Source organism: Salarias fasciatus, chromosome 2 (genome assembly GCF_902148845.1).
Source record: "Salarias fasciatus chromosome 2, fSalaFa1.1, whole genome shotgun sequence".
Taxonomy (NCBI): Eukaryota; Metazoa; Chordata; class Actinopteri; order Blenniiformes; family Blenniidae; genus Salarias; species Salarias fasciatus.
Genome location: NC_043746.1, coordinates 33,557,430 through 33,576,568, shown reverse-complemented (window position 1 = coordinate 33,576,568; position 19,139 = coordinate 33,557,430). Strand labels below are relative to the sequence as shown.

The 19,139-nt window shown below is 50.4% G+C and overlaps 1 protein-coding gene across 1 annotated transcript in view; it reads left to right on the top strand.

Annotated features, from left to right (window-relative positions):
• LOC115404045 (GDNF family receptor alpha-4-like) overlaps positions 1 to 18,002 on the top strand; it is a 53,080-nt gene extending 35,078 nt beyond the window's left edge. Inside the window, exons 3-8 of the mRNA XM_030113186.1 lie at positions 3,527 to 3,595; positions 3,833 to 4,187; positions 5,534 to 5,643; positions 7,214 to 7,348; positions 8,146 to 8,282; positions 17,781 to 18,002. Coding sequence (XP_029969046.1) covers positions 3,527 to 3,595; positions 3,833 to 4,187; positions 5,534 to 5,643; positions 7,214 to 7,348; positions 8,146 to 8,282; positions 17,781 to 18,002 — 1,028 coding nt within the window. The remainder of the gene's footprint in view (positions 1 to 3,526; positions 3,596 to 3,832; positions 4,188 to 5,533; positions 5,644 to 7,213; positions 7,349 to 8,145; positions 8,283 to 17,780) is intronic.
• The last annotated feature ends 1,137 nt before the right edge of the window (positions 18,003 to 19,139 follow it).

Here is a 19,139-nt window from a genome sequence, read left to right as displayed (position 1 = left end):
TTAGTGATGAATTTTTCAAAAGAATAGATCAAATACAGTTTTCCCCCCGGAGACGTCAGGGTTTCAGTGGTCTCCAGCTCTGAGATTTTTTAATGTTGATGTGCTGAGAAAGTAAAAATACTAGTTTATGTTTGGTCAAACTGTGGCGTCGGATTCACTCCCACCTCATTAGAGTCTGCTGGTAAAAGACAGCCTTCCATCCATGACTCAGGGACAGTGAAGCCTCACGTCCATGTTCTCCAGTGTCTTCAGGGATGGAGCCACTCAGAAGAGCCAGCCAGTTCAGAGCTCCTAGCAGACACATCATGGTCCGGGCCTCAGTCCAGATGATCGGACTAATGAGGAGCTTCAGGATTCGCCCTGCGACAACAGCTGTCATTGTGAAGACGTTTCACTCTCAACAGAGACATAGAGACGATGAGTCAGTCTCTTTGATCCTCCCTGTTGTTCCTACTGAGCCCGGCTTCACGTGCAGTACCACCTATTACCACAAGATGGTATCATGAGTTAGTCGGGCTCTTTAATGATTAATATGCAGTGGCAGCAGTGAAAGCAGTGAACACAGTGAACGCACTGAAAGCAGTAAAAACTGAAATCAGCGAGAACACTAGAAGCAGTGAACACATTGAATGCAGGGTTAGAACAGTAGAAGCGGTAGAAGCGGCAAAGCGGTAGAAGCGTTAGAAGCCGTGGAAGCTGTAGAAGCAGTAAAGCGGTAGAAGTGGTAGAAGCAGTAGAAGCAGTAGAAGCAGCAGCAGTAGGTTGCCGGCCTGGCTGTGGAGGCTCTGGAGAGTATTTAAAGTTGTGTTGCTCCTGATGCAGCAGTCTTGCTGCGCTGGACGCCACGCAGAGAGCAGATGGGATTGTTTCTCCTCTAATGGTGGCGATAAAGATGTTTTACCAACTGATCACATGTTGTGTGTTTAACATTCTATCTGCAAAAGCAACTGGTAGGTAGAAGTGTCTGAAGAATGTAACAATCAACCAGGAAGGAGCTGTTTGAACACACATCACAGTCCTGGTTCAGAATCCCAAATCAGTCACATGCAGCAGCAGTCCTGTCTCACACACACACACACACACACACACACACACACACACACACACACACACACACACACACACACACACGCGCGCGCGCGCGCGCGCCCTGGCAGTAGCCAGCGGACGGCTCCTCCTCCCCTGTGGCCTATTAGTCAGTGGAGCATTAGTGTAATTACACACTCTTCAGTCCCGCCGCTGCTAGGCTGCTCTAGCGTGTCATTACCATAAATATATAGCCCGGAATAGGATTTACATACATAAACACTTTACATGCCATTACATTCTTGATTGAGTTTGTACTTTGGAGTGTGCTTAAATAATTTGCAGGAACAAACGTGCGGCCCGCGAGTCAATCAGAGCGCCGCTAATGGCTTCCACAATCGGACAAAAGCTGCGTCTCCTCTTATCTTATCCTGCGTTTTGTCCACCGTAATGAGAGTTGAATGACGGAGGGATGTGTTATTGGCTGATAACTGCTGCCTCATTATCTGCCGTGGAACTTTCCATTCATTTGGAGCCTTGTTGCAGCTCTTCCTGTTCTCGCGCTCGCGCCTCCTCCGAGGTGGCTGGATGCACATTACAGGAATCATAAAGATTACCCGTCTGTAGCAATGGAGACCAAACAAAGGAAGTGTGTTATCGCCGCCAATAAAGCCAGCCTCAGCCCCGTGTGCTGCTCTGAAGCCGCAGGATGAAGGACACCCGCCGGCAGATTAAAGCTGAAGCTGAACTTCAGCTTCCTCCTCTAAACCGCTTCTGACAGGATTACACCTTCATCCAGTCTCATTATTCACTTTCACGCTTGTGAACCGCTCTTTAGAATCGTCCAAACAGTTCCTCGTTCCATACGATGTGTTGGAGAAGTTGTTTTCATTGTCTGCATCTTGTTTATTTCCTCTTTATTCTACATTTTACTGTCTGAGTCAATAAACCAAAGCTTTCTCACACACTTCACATCTTGTTCACTGGTTGATGTTACACTTTATTTATTTTTTGTCTTCAGTTGTCGTTTTGCTATTTAATCTTTTTTTAAAATTCCTCATTTTTTAATTTCTTAATTTTTTACTAACAATTTATTTGAGTTTTTTTCCTAAATAAATTCAAATTTATTGTCAAAAACAGATACTGATTATTAAATTATAGTATAACGTCACGATCCCACCTGATTACCTGGATTAGAGATTTGTACGGAAGCGACCGGTTCATTGATTCACATTCACATAAAAGGTGTTTTTTCAGCTTTAGTTTGCTGCTGGGATCCATCTGCTGCTGTGATAATAATCTGTTTAGAAATTAGTTCATGTTTTCAGATCCAGTGGAATTGAACTCTCATTCATGACTTCATTAGCATTACTGAACGGTAACTCCTCCAGGCAGGACCGGGGGATGGAAACTGGGAATAATGCAGCGAGGCGGCGAGGCGGTCGCGACCGACCACTTTGATCAAATCAGTGACGCAGTGGAAACTTTTCACAACAAGGAAAGAGCTGCTGTCTCTCTGTGTTCGTGTTATGGTCTGTTGAATGGTAAATGGTAAATGGACTACACTCATATAGCACTTTTACCCTGCACTGACAGAGCCCAGAGCGCTTTACACTGCATTATCACATTCACCCATTCACACACACATTCACACACCAGTGGTGGCAAAGAAAAAAAGAGACTCCTGAATTCACTCGTTCCTTCTGATAGCAGCATGAAACCTGCATTAGCATTAGCATTAGCGTTAGCATTAGCGTTAGCATTGCTGTGACTGTGTGTATTCTGAGTCGTGCCTGCTTCTTCACCCGTGTTTTCACTGTTACTTTAATGCTGTATAAGGATTGATGTTGGTGTGGAGCAGTGTGCTGAGAGGAGGAGTGTCCCTCCGATCAGTCAAGTATTTTCTACTCCTGCTTCTTCCTCACTTCTTCTTTATCAGATTCTGAGTGATTGTGGAGTTTTCCTGTTTTTCCATTAGCACCTGGTAACCCAGTTGGGATTTCTGTGAGTCAGACGCTTTGGGACGGTGTGAGCAGGAGACGTCCAGCATGCTGAGAGACACGGGCCTCTCTGGGATGTGGACATAAATCCGATGGGTGTCAACATGGCCGCCGCGCCACATCAGATGTTATGAACATCAAGTCACATTGTACGGCTTCCGTCTGATGATGAGGAAGTTCTTCGCTCCACGCTCGGCTGACATTAATCTGAGCTGTGACGTCTCAGGAGATGTTGTGGCGTTCCTCAGGGTTTGCTTCTGACTGGAGAGCGGATTATTTTCATCTTGACTAAAACATGTATTTATTAGAATGAGTGACGTTTGACATTCACACTGTAAAAAGCCTTGATGTTGTAGTTCCTGTAGTTTCTGGGCATTCAGTACTCATTGCCCGGTGAGGTTGTGGAGGCCATGTTGCTCTTCCTGGGACGCCGTCCTCGGCCCTGTGACGTCTCCTCCCGTCTGACCGGAACGATGACGTCTGTTTGCTTCCTTCTCCAGAGGACGACGAGATGGAAATCTCTCCGTATGACGACACACTGGACACTCGCATGGCCTCTTTAGTGGCAGGTAACACACACACACACACACACACACACACACACACACACACACACACACACACTGCTTTGGAATGTCCTATCAGAATCAGTGCTATTTCTCTCGCCGCTGTGTTCTTCCTACCGCTGCCTTCACAGCCGCTTCCTGTTGATTCGTCCTCCTCCAGCTCTCCAGTGACGTGACTGGACCGGGGTGACCTCTGACCCCTCTGACCCCTCTGACCCCCTGTGCCCTCTGACCTTCCAGCCTCGTCCTTCATGCAGCTGGACGGAGAGAACCAGTGCCTGAAGGCGGCGCAGGACTGCGGCCTGTACGAGAAGTGCGGCTCGCTGCGGTCGGAGTACGTCCTGGCCTGCACCAAGCGGGTGGCCGGGACCGCCCGGTGCAACCAGCACAAGTGCCACCGCGCCCTGCGCCGCTTCCTGGAGCGGGTGCCGGAGGAGTACAGCCTGGGCGTGCTGTTCTGCCCCTGCAGCAACACGCTGTGCGGCGAGCGGCGCAGGAAGACCATCGTGCCGTCCTGCTCCTACCGCGACCCGGACGGCCTGCCGCCCAACTGCCTCCACCAGCAGAGCTTCTGCCGCCGCGACGACCTCTGCAGGTGAGCCACCGCCTCTGCAGGTGAGCCACCGCCTCTGCAGGTGAGCCACCGCCTCTGCAGGTGAGCCACCGCCTCTGCAGGTGAGCCACCGGCTCTGCAGGTGAGCCACCGCCTCTGCAGGTGAGGCGGCGGCCACGGGGGGGCTCGGGTCGGCTTGTGGTTGGAGCAAATTCAGGTGTTTTCAGGGCGAAATGATTGTTTTTATAGGACTATTTCCCCAGATGGGATCATAACTTTTAACCTGACAAAAACCATGTTGACATGAGCAGCAACGAACTGCTTCACATGTCCATCTGGGATTTCACTCGGTGAATCCATTCGGGGAAGGAGGGACTTGCTGTAGAACTCTTTGCGTTCATTGGACGGAAGGACACAGTGCGCCGCCTGACCATGTTTGGCTTCAGCCAATCACTGCAAACAAAAAACCTCTTGCTGATCGTTTTTCAAGGACGCAGTAGAGGATTCATCCAAAACAGATTTAATCGCTGTCGGGACATCCACTGTTTTCGCTAGCCATGCTAGTATTATTAGCAGTCCATCACTTCCTGCTTCCGTCAAAGCTTCATGTCCCGCCCGAAACGACGCATGATTGGTCCGACCGAAAAAAATCTGAGCCGGAGCACATCGGCCCGAGCGGTCCAAGATGGATTCTTGTGGTGTGTGAGAATTCAGCTTGCCGGCAAGGTTACATAACTTTATGAAGGAAGGAACATGACTTCAGACCAGCTTCACGGGATTCACTCTCTGACTGTGTGTGTGTGAGTGTGTGTGTGTCACTAAAGACACTTTTTCCATTTGATAATGATGAATTCAGTAAATGAAGAAAAAAACTGGCAGAAATTCAATCCTGACCTGAAAGAAGCAAATTGAAAATATCAAGAAGATGAATTAAAAACATCAGAGCTGCGATTAAAAATGAGAGAACGAGTACACACACACACACACACACACACACGCTCAGTCTTGTATTTCTATCCTTGTGGGGACCGTCCATTGACTCCCATTCATGTCTAGCCCCTAACCCTGACCCTTACCCTAACCCTAACCCACACCACAACAAAGCCTAACCCTAAAGAAATGTTTTTGCACTTTTACTTTTTTCAGTAACAACAACATGGTCAAGAAAACACTGTTTCTCCTACTTAGGACCGGAAAAAGGTCCCCACAAGGCACGTCGTTCCACGTTTTGCTATCCTTGTGGGGACATTTGGCCCCGACAAGGATAGAAATACAAGAACGCACACACACACACACACACACACACACACACACACACACACACACACACACACGTGCGTGCCGGCTGTTGGTGTTGAGCTGTGTGTGTGTGTGTGTGTGTCCTGCAGGTCCAGACTGGCTGATTTCCTCAACAACTGCCAGCCCTCCCACGTGACGGCCAGCGGCTGTCTGAAGGACTCGGCCGGCCTCTGCCTGCGGGCCTACGCCGGACTCATAGGTACCAGCAGACCCCTCTAGAGCCATCCTCTCATCCGATCACAGCCTGTCTCTTCGCTCTGAGCCTGCTTTCAGCCCCGTCCAGACAGAATCGGTGCAGTGGTTGTTGTTCCGGGGACACGTGCACCACTTCAGGACTTATAGCCACGCTGTGAATGATTCCTCTGATTTATCAGACATTCAGCTGATATCTTTTATCTAAAAACTTATAGACTTTCTGTATTTAATCTAGAAATCGTAGAATTTGCTGTGAAAAGTTGCTCCTGAGAGCTGACCTCGGTCTGTAAGTGTCCTCAACACATCAGGATGTTGCAGGTGTCTTCTTGAGAATAGCGTCATGAGTGAGTAGGGAGAGATGACCAACTCCCCACCCCTGAGAGCCATCGCCTGCCCCTGCTCTCCTCCTCCAGTTGCTCCAGCACCTCCTCTCTCCCCCGCTCTGCCATGCATCCAGGCCTGGCCACACCCCCCACCACAGAAACATGGGTCTGTCTTTAAGCATGAGCAGCAGGTGGAATCGGGGCGTCCCGATGTGAGACTGTAAATGTTGGCCAGCAGGCTCCAAAGGTCCGGAATTCTCTTTCTGGTGGTTTCTGAACCTGCGTCCCCACAGCTGGGATGAGGCCTCAGAAGAGGAGGAAGCCTCTCCTCTCCCTCAGTGGGTAAACCCTCTAACCCTGGAGGAGCTGAGGCCATCCCAGCACCCTGATCTTGGGTTTGTGTAACAGGTCCTGCCATCTCCTCTGAGTCTGTCTCGGGTGTGTGTTCAGGACGTCCACCCCACCAGCTGCAGCAGGACTCAGACGGCTGTGTGATCAGTATCAGTTTACACTTTAAGAGATCCATCGGGGGAAGAGTAAGAGCAGTGAAGCGACGAGAGAGTGTCAGAGCAGAGGAAGCTCCGGGACGAGGACAGAGGACGGCTGACAGGAGACAGCAGAGACGTGCCGAGTGTCTCTCAGTGGCAGTGATGGACGATGCTGAGTCGGACGTTAAGCCTCTGTGAGCAGGACGCCTTCACACCAGGACAGACACGCAGCCCGAAACCTCTTCCTGCTGGTCCACTCGTGTTGCAGTGAAGGACGTTTGTCCCTCAGCTGCTCTGCTCATCGTCCAGGTCTTAAACTCTCCTGATCACTCCCCTGATCTGAAACTGCACACGACTCCAGAAGTCTGTCTTCTCCTCATTTATGTTTGTTGTTCATGGCCAGGGCAGCAGAGCGAGTCAGACCGTTCAGACGGCTCGGCAGCCCACCACAAAGACCGAGGAACAGCTCATCCCGCTGAGAAATGGCTTCAAGGCTGAAACTCCACAGCGCCACACCACAGCGCTCTGCAGAGAGGGGCTGGAGCTCTGCTCTCCGCTGGCTCGCTGTCGTTTTTACTTGTAGACTTTACGAAGTTGTTTTCTCCGCTGTTCCTCAAGCTTTCTGACCCATCGCCTCCTAAACAGCATCTTTTATCATCTGTAACGTTGAAGTGTTTGATAACTTTCTCACGTTGAGGACTCTGTCCAATCGAGGAGCAGAACTTCCTCCCACCTGACCGACCCCGTCTCCCCCGGTCTGCAGGAACCATCATGACCCCCAACTACGTCAGCAACAGCTCCGCAGACGTGTCGCTGTGGTGCAGCTGCGAGGGCAGCGGGAACCAGTGGCAGGACTGCCAGCGGCTGCAGCGCCTCTTCACCCACAACGCCTGCCTGCGTGAGTGACCGGCTCCACCGCGGCGTTCCTCTGGGCTGTTGTTCAGTGGGCCCAGGTTTTTAAAGGTTTCCCTTCAGTGTGGTTCAGGATCTCACAGTGTCAAACGTTTTCCTGCTACAGTCATGTTTCATTGTTAAATTCTTGGTAAAGTCTGATTTCTCGCTGCGGTCCGCCGCTCGTCTCCATGTTGCTCCACTTGGTCTTTGTCCCTCGACTCTCCGGTCAAGTCGTTCTTGAGTGAGGGCCACACAGTCACAGTTAAAGGAGTGATTGAGTTTTTTTTAAAGCCTGTTTTAAATAATGTACCAGATTTCTGTAGACCATCAGGGATGGCAGGGCAGAGATGGAGGGAAGGTGTCACTGCTGTCTGGGTGGCCGCCCCCCGCCGCGGCGCTCACAGCAGGAAGCCAGCTCTGCCTCCTCACACGGCGGCGACCCGCACGGCCCGCCGTGCACGCCGTGCACGCCTCCAGGAGAGGAGGAGGAGGAGGGCGGAGCCCTCAAGCTGTCGCTCAATCACAGCAGCTGTCAATATGGCCGCCGCCTGTATGTCCAAACACTAAAGCCCTGATCGATGCGTCAGCGCTCTTCCCATAAACCCGCCTGATTTATCAGGCTGCCGACAGCGCCCACAATAAAACTGCCAGATAGATCTGCTGGTTCACACACACACACACACACACACACACACACACACACACACACACACACACACACACACACACACACACACACACACACACACACACACACACTCATACACACGCACGGCAGTGATGAGGCTGTGTCTCCTGCAGGTAACTCCATCAGCTGGATGGGAAGCCCCGCCTCCCTGCCTGCAGACATCACCCAGCCCCCGGCTCCCCGGCCGTCCCCGCTGGTCCAGGAGGACCACCTGCTGAGCAGCAACCACCTGCCCGAGCACAACAACATCGTGAGTGCACGCACACACACACACACACACACACACACACACACACACACGCACACACACACACACACACACAGGGCCTCCAGTCTTGCCTCCATCCTGAGGCTCGTTCCAGTATCTTTGTCCGGTTGTGTTTATTTATCTGCTGCGGCTCGTTTTGATTCTCAGACTACAGCCTGCAAACATGACGCTGATCCCCACATCACCCCACAGCACCCTGTATCACCCTGTATCACCCTGTATCACCCCACATCACTCTACATCACCCCACATCACCCCACATCACCCTGTATCACCCCACATCACCCTGTATCACCCCACATCACTCTACATCACCCCACATCACTCTACATCACAACACATCACTCTACATCACAACACATCACCCCGTATCACCCTGTATCACCCCGTATCACCCTGTATCACCCCACATCACTGTACATTACTCTACATCACCCCACATCACCCCGTATCACCCTGTATCACCCCACGTCACTCTGCATCACCCCACATCACCCTGTATCAACCCATATCACCATGTATCACCCCACATCACCATGTATCACCCCACATCACTCCACATCACCCCACATCACTCTACATCACCCCACATCACCCTGTATCTCCCCATATCACCCTGTATCACCCCACATCACCATGTATCACCCCACATCACTCCACATCACCCTGTATCACCCCACGTCACTCTACATCACCCCACATCACCCTGTATCTCCCCATATCACCCTGTATCACCCCACATCACCATGTATCACCCCACATCACCCCACATCACTCTACATCACTCCACATCACCCCACATCACTCCACATCACCCCGCATCACTCTACATCACTCCACATCACCCTGTATCACCCCACATCACTCTACATCACCCCACATCACTCTACATCACCCCACGTCACTCTACATCACCTCACATCACCCGACCCCACATCAAACCACATCACTCTACATCACCGCACAAGTTTCCCTCGAAGCAGTTTCTTCACTATTTGTTTGTTAGGTTTTTTTTGCAATTTTTCTGCTTCTGGTTTTTGTCACCTGCTATGAAGTAATTTCAGATTCAAATATTTCAAACTTAAATAAAACCTTTCAATTTTGTGAACTGAATTAAAAAAAAATCTACTTTTCTTTCATTTATCAGAAAAAAAATCCTTTTTTTATATAATTGTTGGTTTTGACAACATTTGGATTCTGGTTACATGGACAATTTAATCACTTTGATTAATTAAAACATGAATTTGAGCCTGCTTCAGTGATGGTACTTCAGGAAATATAAAGCAAAGTATTTCAGAGAGCAGAGGGCCAGTAAATAGTAATTAAAATTAAATAAATGAATAAATACATAAATAAATGATACTGAACTGATCTTCAACAGAAACATAGTTATTAAAGAATAAATTCATGCATTTATGTATTTGCAGTGTTTTTTTTAATGATTTGCTTGAGGTGAAAAACACAATGTGGTAGCAGCTTACAGTCACAAAACACTCACAGCCTTCAATTACTAAATTTATATATATATATATATATATATATATATGTATATTAGAGAGAGAGAGAAATAGATAGATAGATAGAAAGAGCTAGATATTAAATGTATTAAATATTAATATTCATTTGCCTGCCGCTGTCATGCCGGTTCCCTCTTGGAAAATACATTTTCAATCAGAGGATTTTTTTAAGCTGGTTAAATCAGGAATATAAATAAATAACAATCACCAAATTGGTCTATTCGATTTTTGACCTTCTTTGTTAAAATCTTGTTGTAGTCTTCGTCTTGCCAATATTATCTCTTATTGTATGTTGAATGATATATTTTGTCCATTTTGTCTTTTTGTGAATATGACTCCACTGCATTGTATCTGCAGCAGAATTTACCTTAAAACTCATTTTGAATTTGAATGAATCTAAAACTGATTGGAATGATGTGAGCTGTTCTTGCTCTGAACTCTGTTATTTTTTATAGAGGATACTGCTGAAATCATTTCTGAACATTGATGACAGTGTGGAGGAAACAGGACGGAAACTTGAAAAAGATATTTTAATAGAGTTTATGATTTCTACAGCTCATCCATGGCATGGGTTGGATTCTTTTGGCAGTTTTGGGAGCAGTGTTTTGGCGGCTCGTTGCTCACTTTGTCTCCTACAGTCCTTTATGGAATTTTGTGGAACACTTTTACTTTAAAGAATTTTTAAAAATGACATCAATGGAATTGCTCTCTGAGTAACAGAAGCAGTGGATTGAAGTCATTTTGTTCCGCGGTTCCCAAACAGAAGGGCTTAGAAAAGCAGCTCATTTAGCCTGTAACTTAATAAAATCCAATCTCATGATCAGTTTACTCTCACTCCTGGCGGAGAAGCTCTCTGAGGAATATTCCCGCCACATGAACAGACTTCAGTCGCATGCTAAGTGGCAGTTTGAGGGAAACATGAGAGACTTTTACTCTGGTTAATCACACATTAATAAAGAGGATCCCAGCTGTTCACTGAGTCGGTTCTCGGGTCCGGGCAGCTCCCACAGGCCACGCCTCCACCTGGCAGGTGAAGCCGTCGGCCGGCCGTCCTCAGGGGAAGGTCAGAGCCCCGCCGGCCGCTCCGCCGCTGAAACACAGCAGTGAGTCAGCATGATGTGAAGATCAGAGCAGCGGCTCCGGGGCAAAACGCATCAAAGCACCCTGGCAAGCCTTCAAAAGACTCTCCGGAGTGTGTGATCAACAGGCGCGGCGTGTTTTCAGCCTGAACTCCAGGTGATGAGGCAGGCGGACTCCTCCCAGCTGCAGACAGATGTGGGGCTGCGATAGCGCTGGATGTGCTCAGGAAGAGCAGCATCAGAGACCTCCGCAGGGCTCAGGCTCCATCCTGCAAGCTGCACTTTCAACAAGCGGCGCAGGATTTCCTCCTGCTGCAGCCTAATGACGTCCAGACGGGGAGCTGGTGATTTTGGTGATATCACATTAAGCTAAAAACCAGCCTCTGAACCGGCAGTGAGACAGCCTGAGCCTGAAAGTTCTGCTGGGTGCATTCTGGACCAGAACCGGAGCAGCGGGCCGTCCGCACCACAACCGCTTCCAGTGAAAACAGGAAACCTTCATTGTGTTTTAGGGGTTGGGTTCCACCACAACGGAGCTCCGAGCCGCTGGAAATGCTACCTTGAGAACTCTGGTTCCACTGGCGGTGCAGTGGAACCAGCTCCTGGAGCTGTGCAGAACTGGGTCCATTTAGCTCAGGGGCCAGTTTATGACACGGAGGAAACATCAGGACCAGACAGTATGAGTCAATATGGTCACAAATAAATAAACTACAACAACATACTGAAGAAATCAATGTATTGTATTTTGTAAAAGCTTAACGATGCCGATGGTGATAGACTGACACACACAGGCCCAGGGCACCAGACCAGGAGTCTGTGGCTCTGAAGTAGGATTCATTCATCCAGGAGAACCAGACGTCCCAGCTCCATCCCTGATCTGGGTTCTGGGTTCTCTCTTTTCAGATAGAGAGAAAATCATTTATGGACAGGAGAGGACAGGAGAGGACGGGAGAGGACAGGAGAGGACGGGAGAGGACAGGAGAGGACAGGAGAGGACAGGAGAGGACAGGGGAGGACGGGGTCCTCCCTGGACAGGCGTTACGGAGTTTAAATCATGTCAAACCATCCCAGTGTCTGGTCCATCTCAGCACAAACACACAGACGACGACACACACTCACATTCACACTGAGGTACCAGGCCCTCCTTAAATTAAGGCATTAAGTGGGGTTCCCATCTAACACGATCTTGTCCCGGACCCAGGCAAAACTGTCAGCTGGCCTGGTCACAACACACTGACCACTGCAGAGTGTCCTTGCTGACTGATCCATTGGTTCTGAAACACACAGTGAGGCTGGCTGTGCCATTCATCAATACTCCAGTTCAGTAACTGTCATGGCGTCACGTGGAGTCAGAACCGAATGATGCCATCTGATATGACTGAGTGAAGCTGAACTCTTTCAGAATCCCAAAACGCTTCATTCAGTGTGTCACCTCAGTTACACCCTGTCAGTGTGTGTGGTTTGACCTTTGACTGCTCCATCCTGGCTGGTGTTTCCAGCTTGTTGGTGTGTGGGGAAGTTTATGAGCCGTCACACAGATTTAAAGCCACAGGAGCAGATATCACTACGACTGAACATCTTCCATCTGAAATGACTGATACAGCAGCCACCGCCAGAGTTCCTGGTCTGTTAATTATGACAGTGTGATTTATAACGGTGCTGACCGTAGAGCAGCAACAGGTTCTGTTTGTTCCAATAACAGTGTAGAAACTGATGTAAGATCTGAACAAGCAGGTTTGACTATTGTCACCAAAAATCACACAAGCAAAAGCAGGGGAGAGACAGAGCCGGGTCAGACACAAGAAGGCTCCGGGATGCTGAGCAGCACATCAGGGAGGGAAGAACACTGAACACAGGTGGCAGCAATCAGGGCAGAGCAACAGCACACACTGGCTACTGATGCAACCAGGACTTGCACAAAGACTGAAGTATGACAAACCACAAACCCAACAGGAGTCGTTTTCTGGCGCGAGAGAGACTCGACTTCTGCATTCAGTCCAGTTTTATTTCTATTGCTTCAAATACGACAGTGATCTGAAGACTGGCTGAGACTGAGACAGAACCAACAGTTCAACACAAGCAAGTAGAGGAGACACTGCCTCTAACAGAGAAACCTGCAGAACCAGACCCAGAGGAGACTTCCTGCAGAACCAGACTCAGAGGAGACTTCCTGTAGAACCAGGCTCAGAGACTTTCTGTAGAACCAGGCTCAGAGGAGACTTCCTGCAGAACCAGACTCCAGTCCAGGTGAGCTCAGACCTTGACCCCCCACCTCTCACTGGAGACCCTCTGGTCTTATTGAACTTCTACTCTGAGATCCAGGACAAGACGTTGGCTTCTTCTCTGAACAGTAACTAGTCCAAGCAAACGTGTTCATTTACAATTCATTCATTTTGACTTCCATAGCAGAACTGTCCAATCACAGATAAGACGCCCTGACCGTCGCACAGCAGCACTGAAAAACTCACAGAGATGGACAGAAGTTTGGACTGATGCTTCAGAGCATGAAATCTACCCACATGAAGTTCTCCTCCTCACTGGTGGGCTGTTTAGAGAGTTTTATGCTCTGAAGCGCTGAGCTCTGCGGCTGCGTTGCCAGATGCATGAAGCTGTTATGAGTAGGTGTCTTTACCAAAGAACCGCCATCATTTATTTATTCATCACCCCAACCTGAGGATAGGATGAGTGCAGACCTGACAGCAGATGACAAGTTGTGAACTGTTTTTTCACTGCTGACAGATGAGCAAGGCATTAAAATGTAAGCACACCTGATATTAAAGAGAATATCAGAGAGCACGCAGATTGTTACGTTTGATGTTCCATCCTGAACCTGCCAGGTGCTCCTGCTTCCTCCCACAATGCCGAGACGTGCCGGTGACTCCACCGCGTTCCTGAGGATGAATGGATGATTGAGCAGCCCGTCTGTGATCGGGATACTTTAGCCTGCCTTCTGCTCAGAGGCAGAACCGGGTGTGGAGCAGCAGTTCCCCTGGAGGCTCTGGGACGCCGCTGGAGGAACTCCAGAGACGTGATTTTGACGGCTCCTACATATGTATGCTGGTGGAAGTCAGTCTGTGCTCCGGCGTTTGGCTTCACTGTAAGGCTCTGGCAGATCAGGGACAGGAACAGAGCTGATGCAAACAGCAGACGAGATGAAGTGAAGGTTACTTTGCTCCGGGCTCAGGATGAGTCTCTGCTCTCCACCTTCCACCAGTAACCTGTGGACTCAGTGGTTTCATCAAGTTCAGAGACCAGACTGCCGTAACTCGCTTGGAGGCGACGGAGCAATCTGTCGCTGTCTGGAGATCAGTGTAACAATAGTGGAGACATTCAGAGAAAAGTTGTGAGACTTCATCCCCGTCCGACTCCGCCTTGACCTGCACACACTCAAACCCCGCTTGAAAACACCTCTGTTCAACTGTCCAGCATAGAGTTTAATGTTCGACTACGTTTACTGGCTTCTTTTTGTTTTACCTCTTTGTGTTTTTATCTTTCTTGCTTTCTTGTGAAGCAGTCTTTTGGTATATATTTGTGTGTGTGTGTGTGTGTGTGTGTGTGTGTGTGTGTGTGTGTGTGTGTGTGTGTGTGTAAAATAAGCAAGGTTTGGGGTCGAGACCACTGCATACTTTAAATTGGTGAAAAGTACAGCGTGGTCGATGGATGTAACAAAAGTAACAGAGCTATTTTGAATGCATGGATGGATGATGGATGGATGGATGATGGATGCATGGATGATGGATGAATGATGGATGGATGGATGATGGATGGATGATGGATGATGGATTGATGGATGGATGGATGGATGGATTAATGATAGAGGATGGATGGATGGATGGATGGTTGGATGGATGGATGGATGATGGACGGATGGATGATAGATGAATTAATGATAGAGGATGGATGGATGGATGATGGATGGATGATGGATGGATGATGGATGGATTAATGATAGAGGATGGATGGATGGATTGATGGTTGGATGGATGGATGGATGATGGATGGATGATGGATGGATTAATGATAGAGGATGGATGGATGGATTGATGGTTGGATTGATGGATGGATGGATGATGGATGGATTAATGATAGAGGATGGATGGATGGATTGATGGTTGGATGGATGGATGGATGATGGATGATGGATGGATTAATGATAGAGGATGGATGATGGATTGATGGTTGGATGGATGGATGGATGGATGATGGATGGATGATGGATGGATGGATGATGGATGGATTAATGATAGAGGATGGATGATGGATTGATGGTTGGATGGATGGATGGATGATGGATGGATGGATGATGGATGGATGATGGATGGATGGATGATGGTTGGATGGTTGGATGGATGGATGATGGATGGATGGATGATGGATGGATTAATGATAGAGGATGGGTGGGACTCAGTCGTCTGCCTCTCCAGTGTCTTGGCTGTAGCGTTCCTTCACTGATGACAGTCGATGTGAAATAAACCTTCAGGTGACTGAATCAGTGATTCTCCTCCGAGGCGGCGGCGTTCCACACTGCTGGATTAAAGCGTTCCCGGCACACGGTGGAAATAATCAAGGCGGCGACGGTGGAGTGCTCCCTGAGTTCCTAATCAACACGTGTCCTGCTCCGCAGCTATCAGGTGGAAGGTGAAGCCATCAGGATCAGACCTCCGCTGCACACCAACAAAAGCCCCGCGGCGTCCTGACGGCGTCCTGATGGCGTCCTGACGGCGGCCCTTTAATTCCTCTCTCCCAGCCAATCAGCCCTCACACAGTGTGTGGCACTCTGACAAGTCCTGGCCCCAAGTCTTTTCATTTCAGTCCTGTTGGATCCTGTCTCAGTGTGCCAGCCCAGTAATGTGCACACACACACACACACACACACACACACACACACACACACACACACACACACACACACACTCACAGACATGCTGAAATGTGCTGGAAACACATATGTTTGGGAGCGCCGGCTCCTGGCCGCCCTTGCCCGGCGCCGGCCGTTAAGCGCGGTCCAATCGGATCGCGGTCCTGGCTAACTGGAACCCTGGCCGGACCACAGTGTGCGGCTCCCGCCTCCCAGCATGCCTCGCTGCCAGAGATAATCTGGGCCGGCAGACAAGAGGGGATTCCAACTCTCTCTCTCTCTCTGTCGCTCGCTCTCATCTTCAGCTGCCCTCCTCCGCTCGCTGCTCGCTCTCCTCTGTGTCCGTCTGAGTCTCTCTCCCAGTGAGCGGATTAGATGAGGTGTTGGTTGGAAGCAGTGCATCAGTCAGGCTTCATTACTATGAATTTATTCATGCCCATATGTCTCCCCCCGTCTCTCTCTCTCTTCCCCCAAATCCCCCCTCCTCTCTCTCTCGCTCTTCTTTATCCCTCTGTCCTTTCCTCACTTCCTCCATCCCTCTTTGTTTTCTTCCACGTCTTCATCCTTGTCTTTCTGTTCTGTCCTCGCTCCATCGCCCCACCCAGCCCCAAATCCATACCTGCTCCTCATCTCATCCGGCTGTCACTCAGCCGCTCGCTCGCCTCTCCGCCGAGCTCTCGCTTGTTTCTCTAAAGTGATTTTTCCGCAGTTTGAAAGGTTTCACTTCAAACAGCGGAGTATCGGCGCCGGCAGGAGCAGAAAGAGAAACATCCCATTCAGAGGCGCAGATGACTGCTCTTTGTTTTAAACGTTCCCGTTCCACAGACGGGCAGTGGAACGTGTGGCGGGGCGGGGTTTGAACACACGCCGCCACGTGAAGTTTTATCAGCGCCCAGCTGGAACCTCGCTTCAGTGTTACAGCGTGAGCAGTGGCAGTCATGTTCAGCAGGAATTCACCGCTTCATCGATCCCACCCGAGGAATTCATTCATTGAGCCAGACGGTGGGATTCAAACCGGCAAACCTCAGATCTCAAGTCCACTTCTCCGACCTCTGGGCCGCCAGTGGCGGAAGACAGATTTGACTGTTACTGTTAGAGGACGCAGGCAGCAACGACCTCCTGACCTTCTGCCGCCGGCGCTGACCTCCTGGAGGTCACGGCTGTGTCCGCTGTGTCTGCTGAGGACAGCCTCTGTCCAGAAACTCCTCAGCTGTGGGAATCCGTCCTCCTGAGAGCACCGCTGCAGAGCTGGACGGACGGAGGTCCTCATGAAAGAAGCCTGCACTTCGATTATCTTCAACGAAAAATGAAGAATGTTCTCCGGGCGCTTTCTGTCCCTCGCCGCCCAGCTGGAGCGGAGCGGCGGGAAGGAGGACGTCCAGCGCTCAGCAGGAGGACAGCAGGAGGACAGCAGGAGGACAGCAGACGCTTCCCTGTCTCCTCGGCTGGCTTCCCTCACACGTCTGGGCCGTTCCCTCCTGAGCCTGGCTGTGAAGCGTTCCCGCCACCCCGGGTTAACGGCGCCGTTTACCCCCGCCGCCGCCGCCGCCGTCGCACCCCTCCGGGAAAAGTTCCAAATGAGCCCGGCGACGCCCGGTAAGAGGCCGGCTCTCAGCATCGGCTCAGCAGCCTGCCGGGCCCGGCCCGCTCCAGATGTTAGACCCCCTCACTGGAGACCAGCAGCTGGACCGGTCTGCAGAACCGACCGGGACGCTGCGGACCGGTCTCCACCAGAACCAGTCCCAACGCCGGACCCAGCCACCGCTCTGGACACGCCGCTCCATTGTCTGCCTTCATCCCTCCATCCTGAAGCCTGTGCTCGGTGTTGGGTGTCTTGTGGCCGCGGTGACAGGCTGAATGTCTCTCTTCAGACGCTGTGTGGTGATTTGCAGGTTGAGTTTTCCTCTTCTTCATTCCTCGTGACTAAAACTCTGATAGTCACCTGAATTCATCAGAAGGTTAAAGGTCATCAGGTGTTGGACGCCCCCCCTCCCCCCCTCCCTGACGGACTGTCTCGTCCCTGCAGGTGGTGGAGAGCGAGGAGGAGGAGGAGGACCACGGGGCTCAGACGGAGGTGGGGCTGGAGGACAGCGAGAGCGACCAGTTCGACGTCATCTCGCTGTACTCCGAGAGGGCCACCGTCTCCAACCTGGGCTCCACTGGAACCGGGGGGGCCTGCGCCCTCAACGCCCGCCCCGCCCGACCCCTGCTGCTGCTGCTGCTGCTGCTGGCCGCCGCCTGGGGCTAGGACACACACACACACACACACACACACACACACACACACACACACACACACACACTCACACTCAGTTGCATATAGTGGACCTTCTAACACTCCTGGACTGATCGGTGTCAGATGAAGAGACGCGCAGTGAAGAACTGGACTTCCTGTTGTCAGTAGCATCCGTCCATCCCGGGACTGCTGTCCCCTGTCCCTGCTCCGTCCCCCGTCCCCCGTCCCCCGTCCCCCGTCCCCCCGGTGTGGTGAGGTGGGTGGAGCTCACTCCGTCCCTGTCCTCGGTCCACACAGCGGTCTGGCGTTTGGACAGTGTGTCCTCATTCAGCTCAGCTCGGACACATCGGGGAGACGGCGTCTGACGCTGCATCCAGTCCGCACCTCAGCGGACACACGGAGAATCACCTCATCTTTCCACTAGATTGCTTTCAACATGGCGGGTTTCTTTTCCTTCACGCCACTGACCCTTGACCTCTGGCTCGGCCCCGGGAAGCCATTCATAGAGAAACGGAGCCGTCAGCGCCGATGGTCTCCACTCAGAATGTTCTTGCTAGTTTGAGCAGCCGGTAGTTGAATGCTATTGGTTCGACTGCTTTTGGGGGCGGGGCTTCACCAAAGGTCAACTCTTTACTGTCGTATGGGATTAGTCTTACATACGGCTCGGAACAGGTGGCATCATGAAAACAGCCTTGGATTAGAGTCTGGAACAGAATGAAAACCTCTTCTGAAAAATATACAAAATGTTAAAGCAGGAATCCTGAGAATCAGAGGAGCTACACTTTAATATCCTGTACGGCGCCACTGTTCCCGGCTCCTTAACAGGAATGACATGAAATATTAAAAATGTCCACTGCTGTAGCCAGCTAGCTTCCCTGAATAACTACACTGCATAAATGGTGTTTTCTGACAAGACAACACAACTAATTTAACTAACATCTCTAAAAAGGATGTGATGAATTAGCAGGCATAGCATTATACATTCAGATGTTCTTTTTGATTAATAGTGTGTATTTTACAAAGTCCAGATTTAACAGAGCCTCCCTAAACGGTTCATTGTGATGGTCTGCCATTAGCAGGCAGCATTCATCTGTTTTCGTTCTTCAGGCCATTTTATTTGAACACGCTGTGCTGCGGATCCGGCCGGTA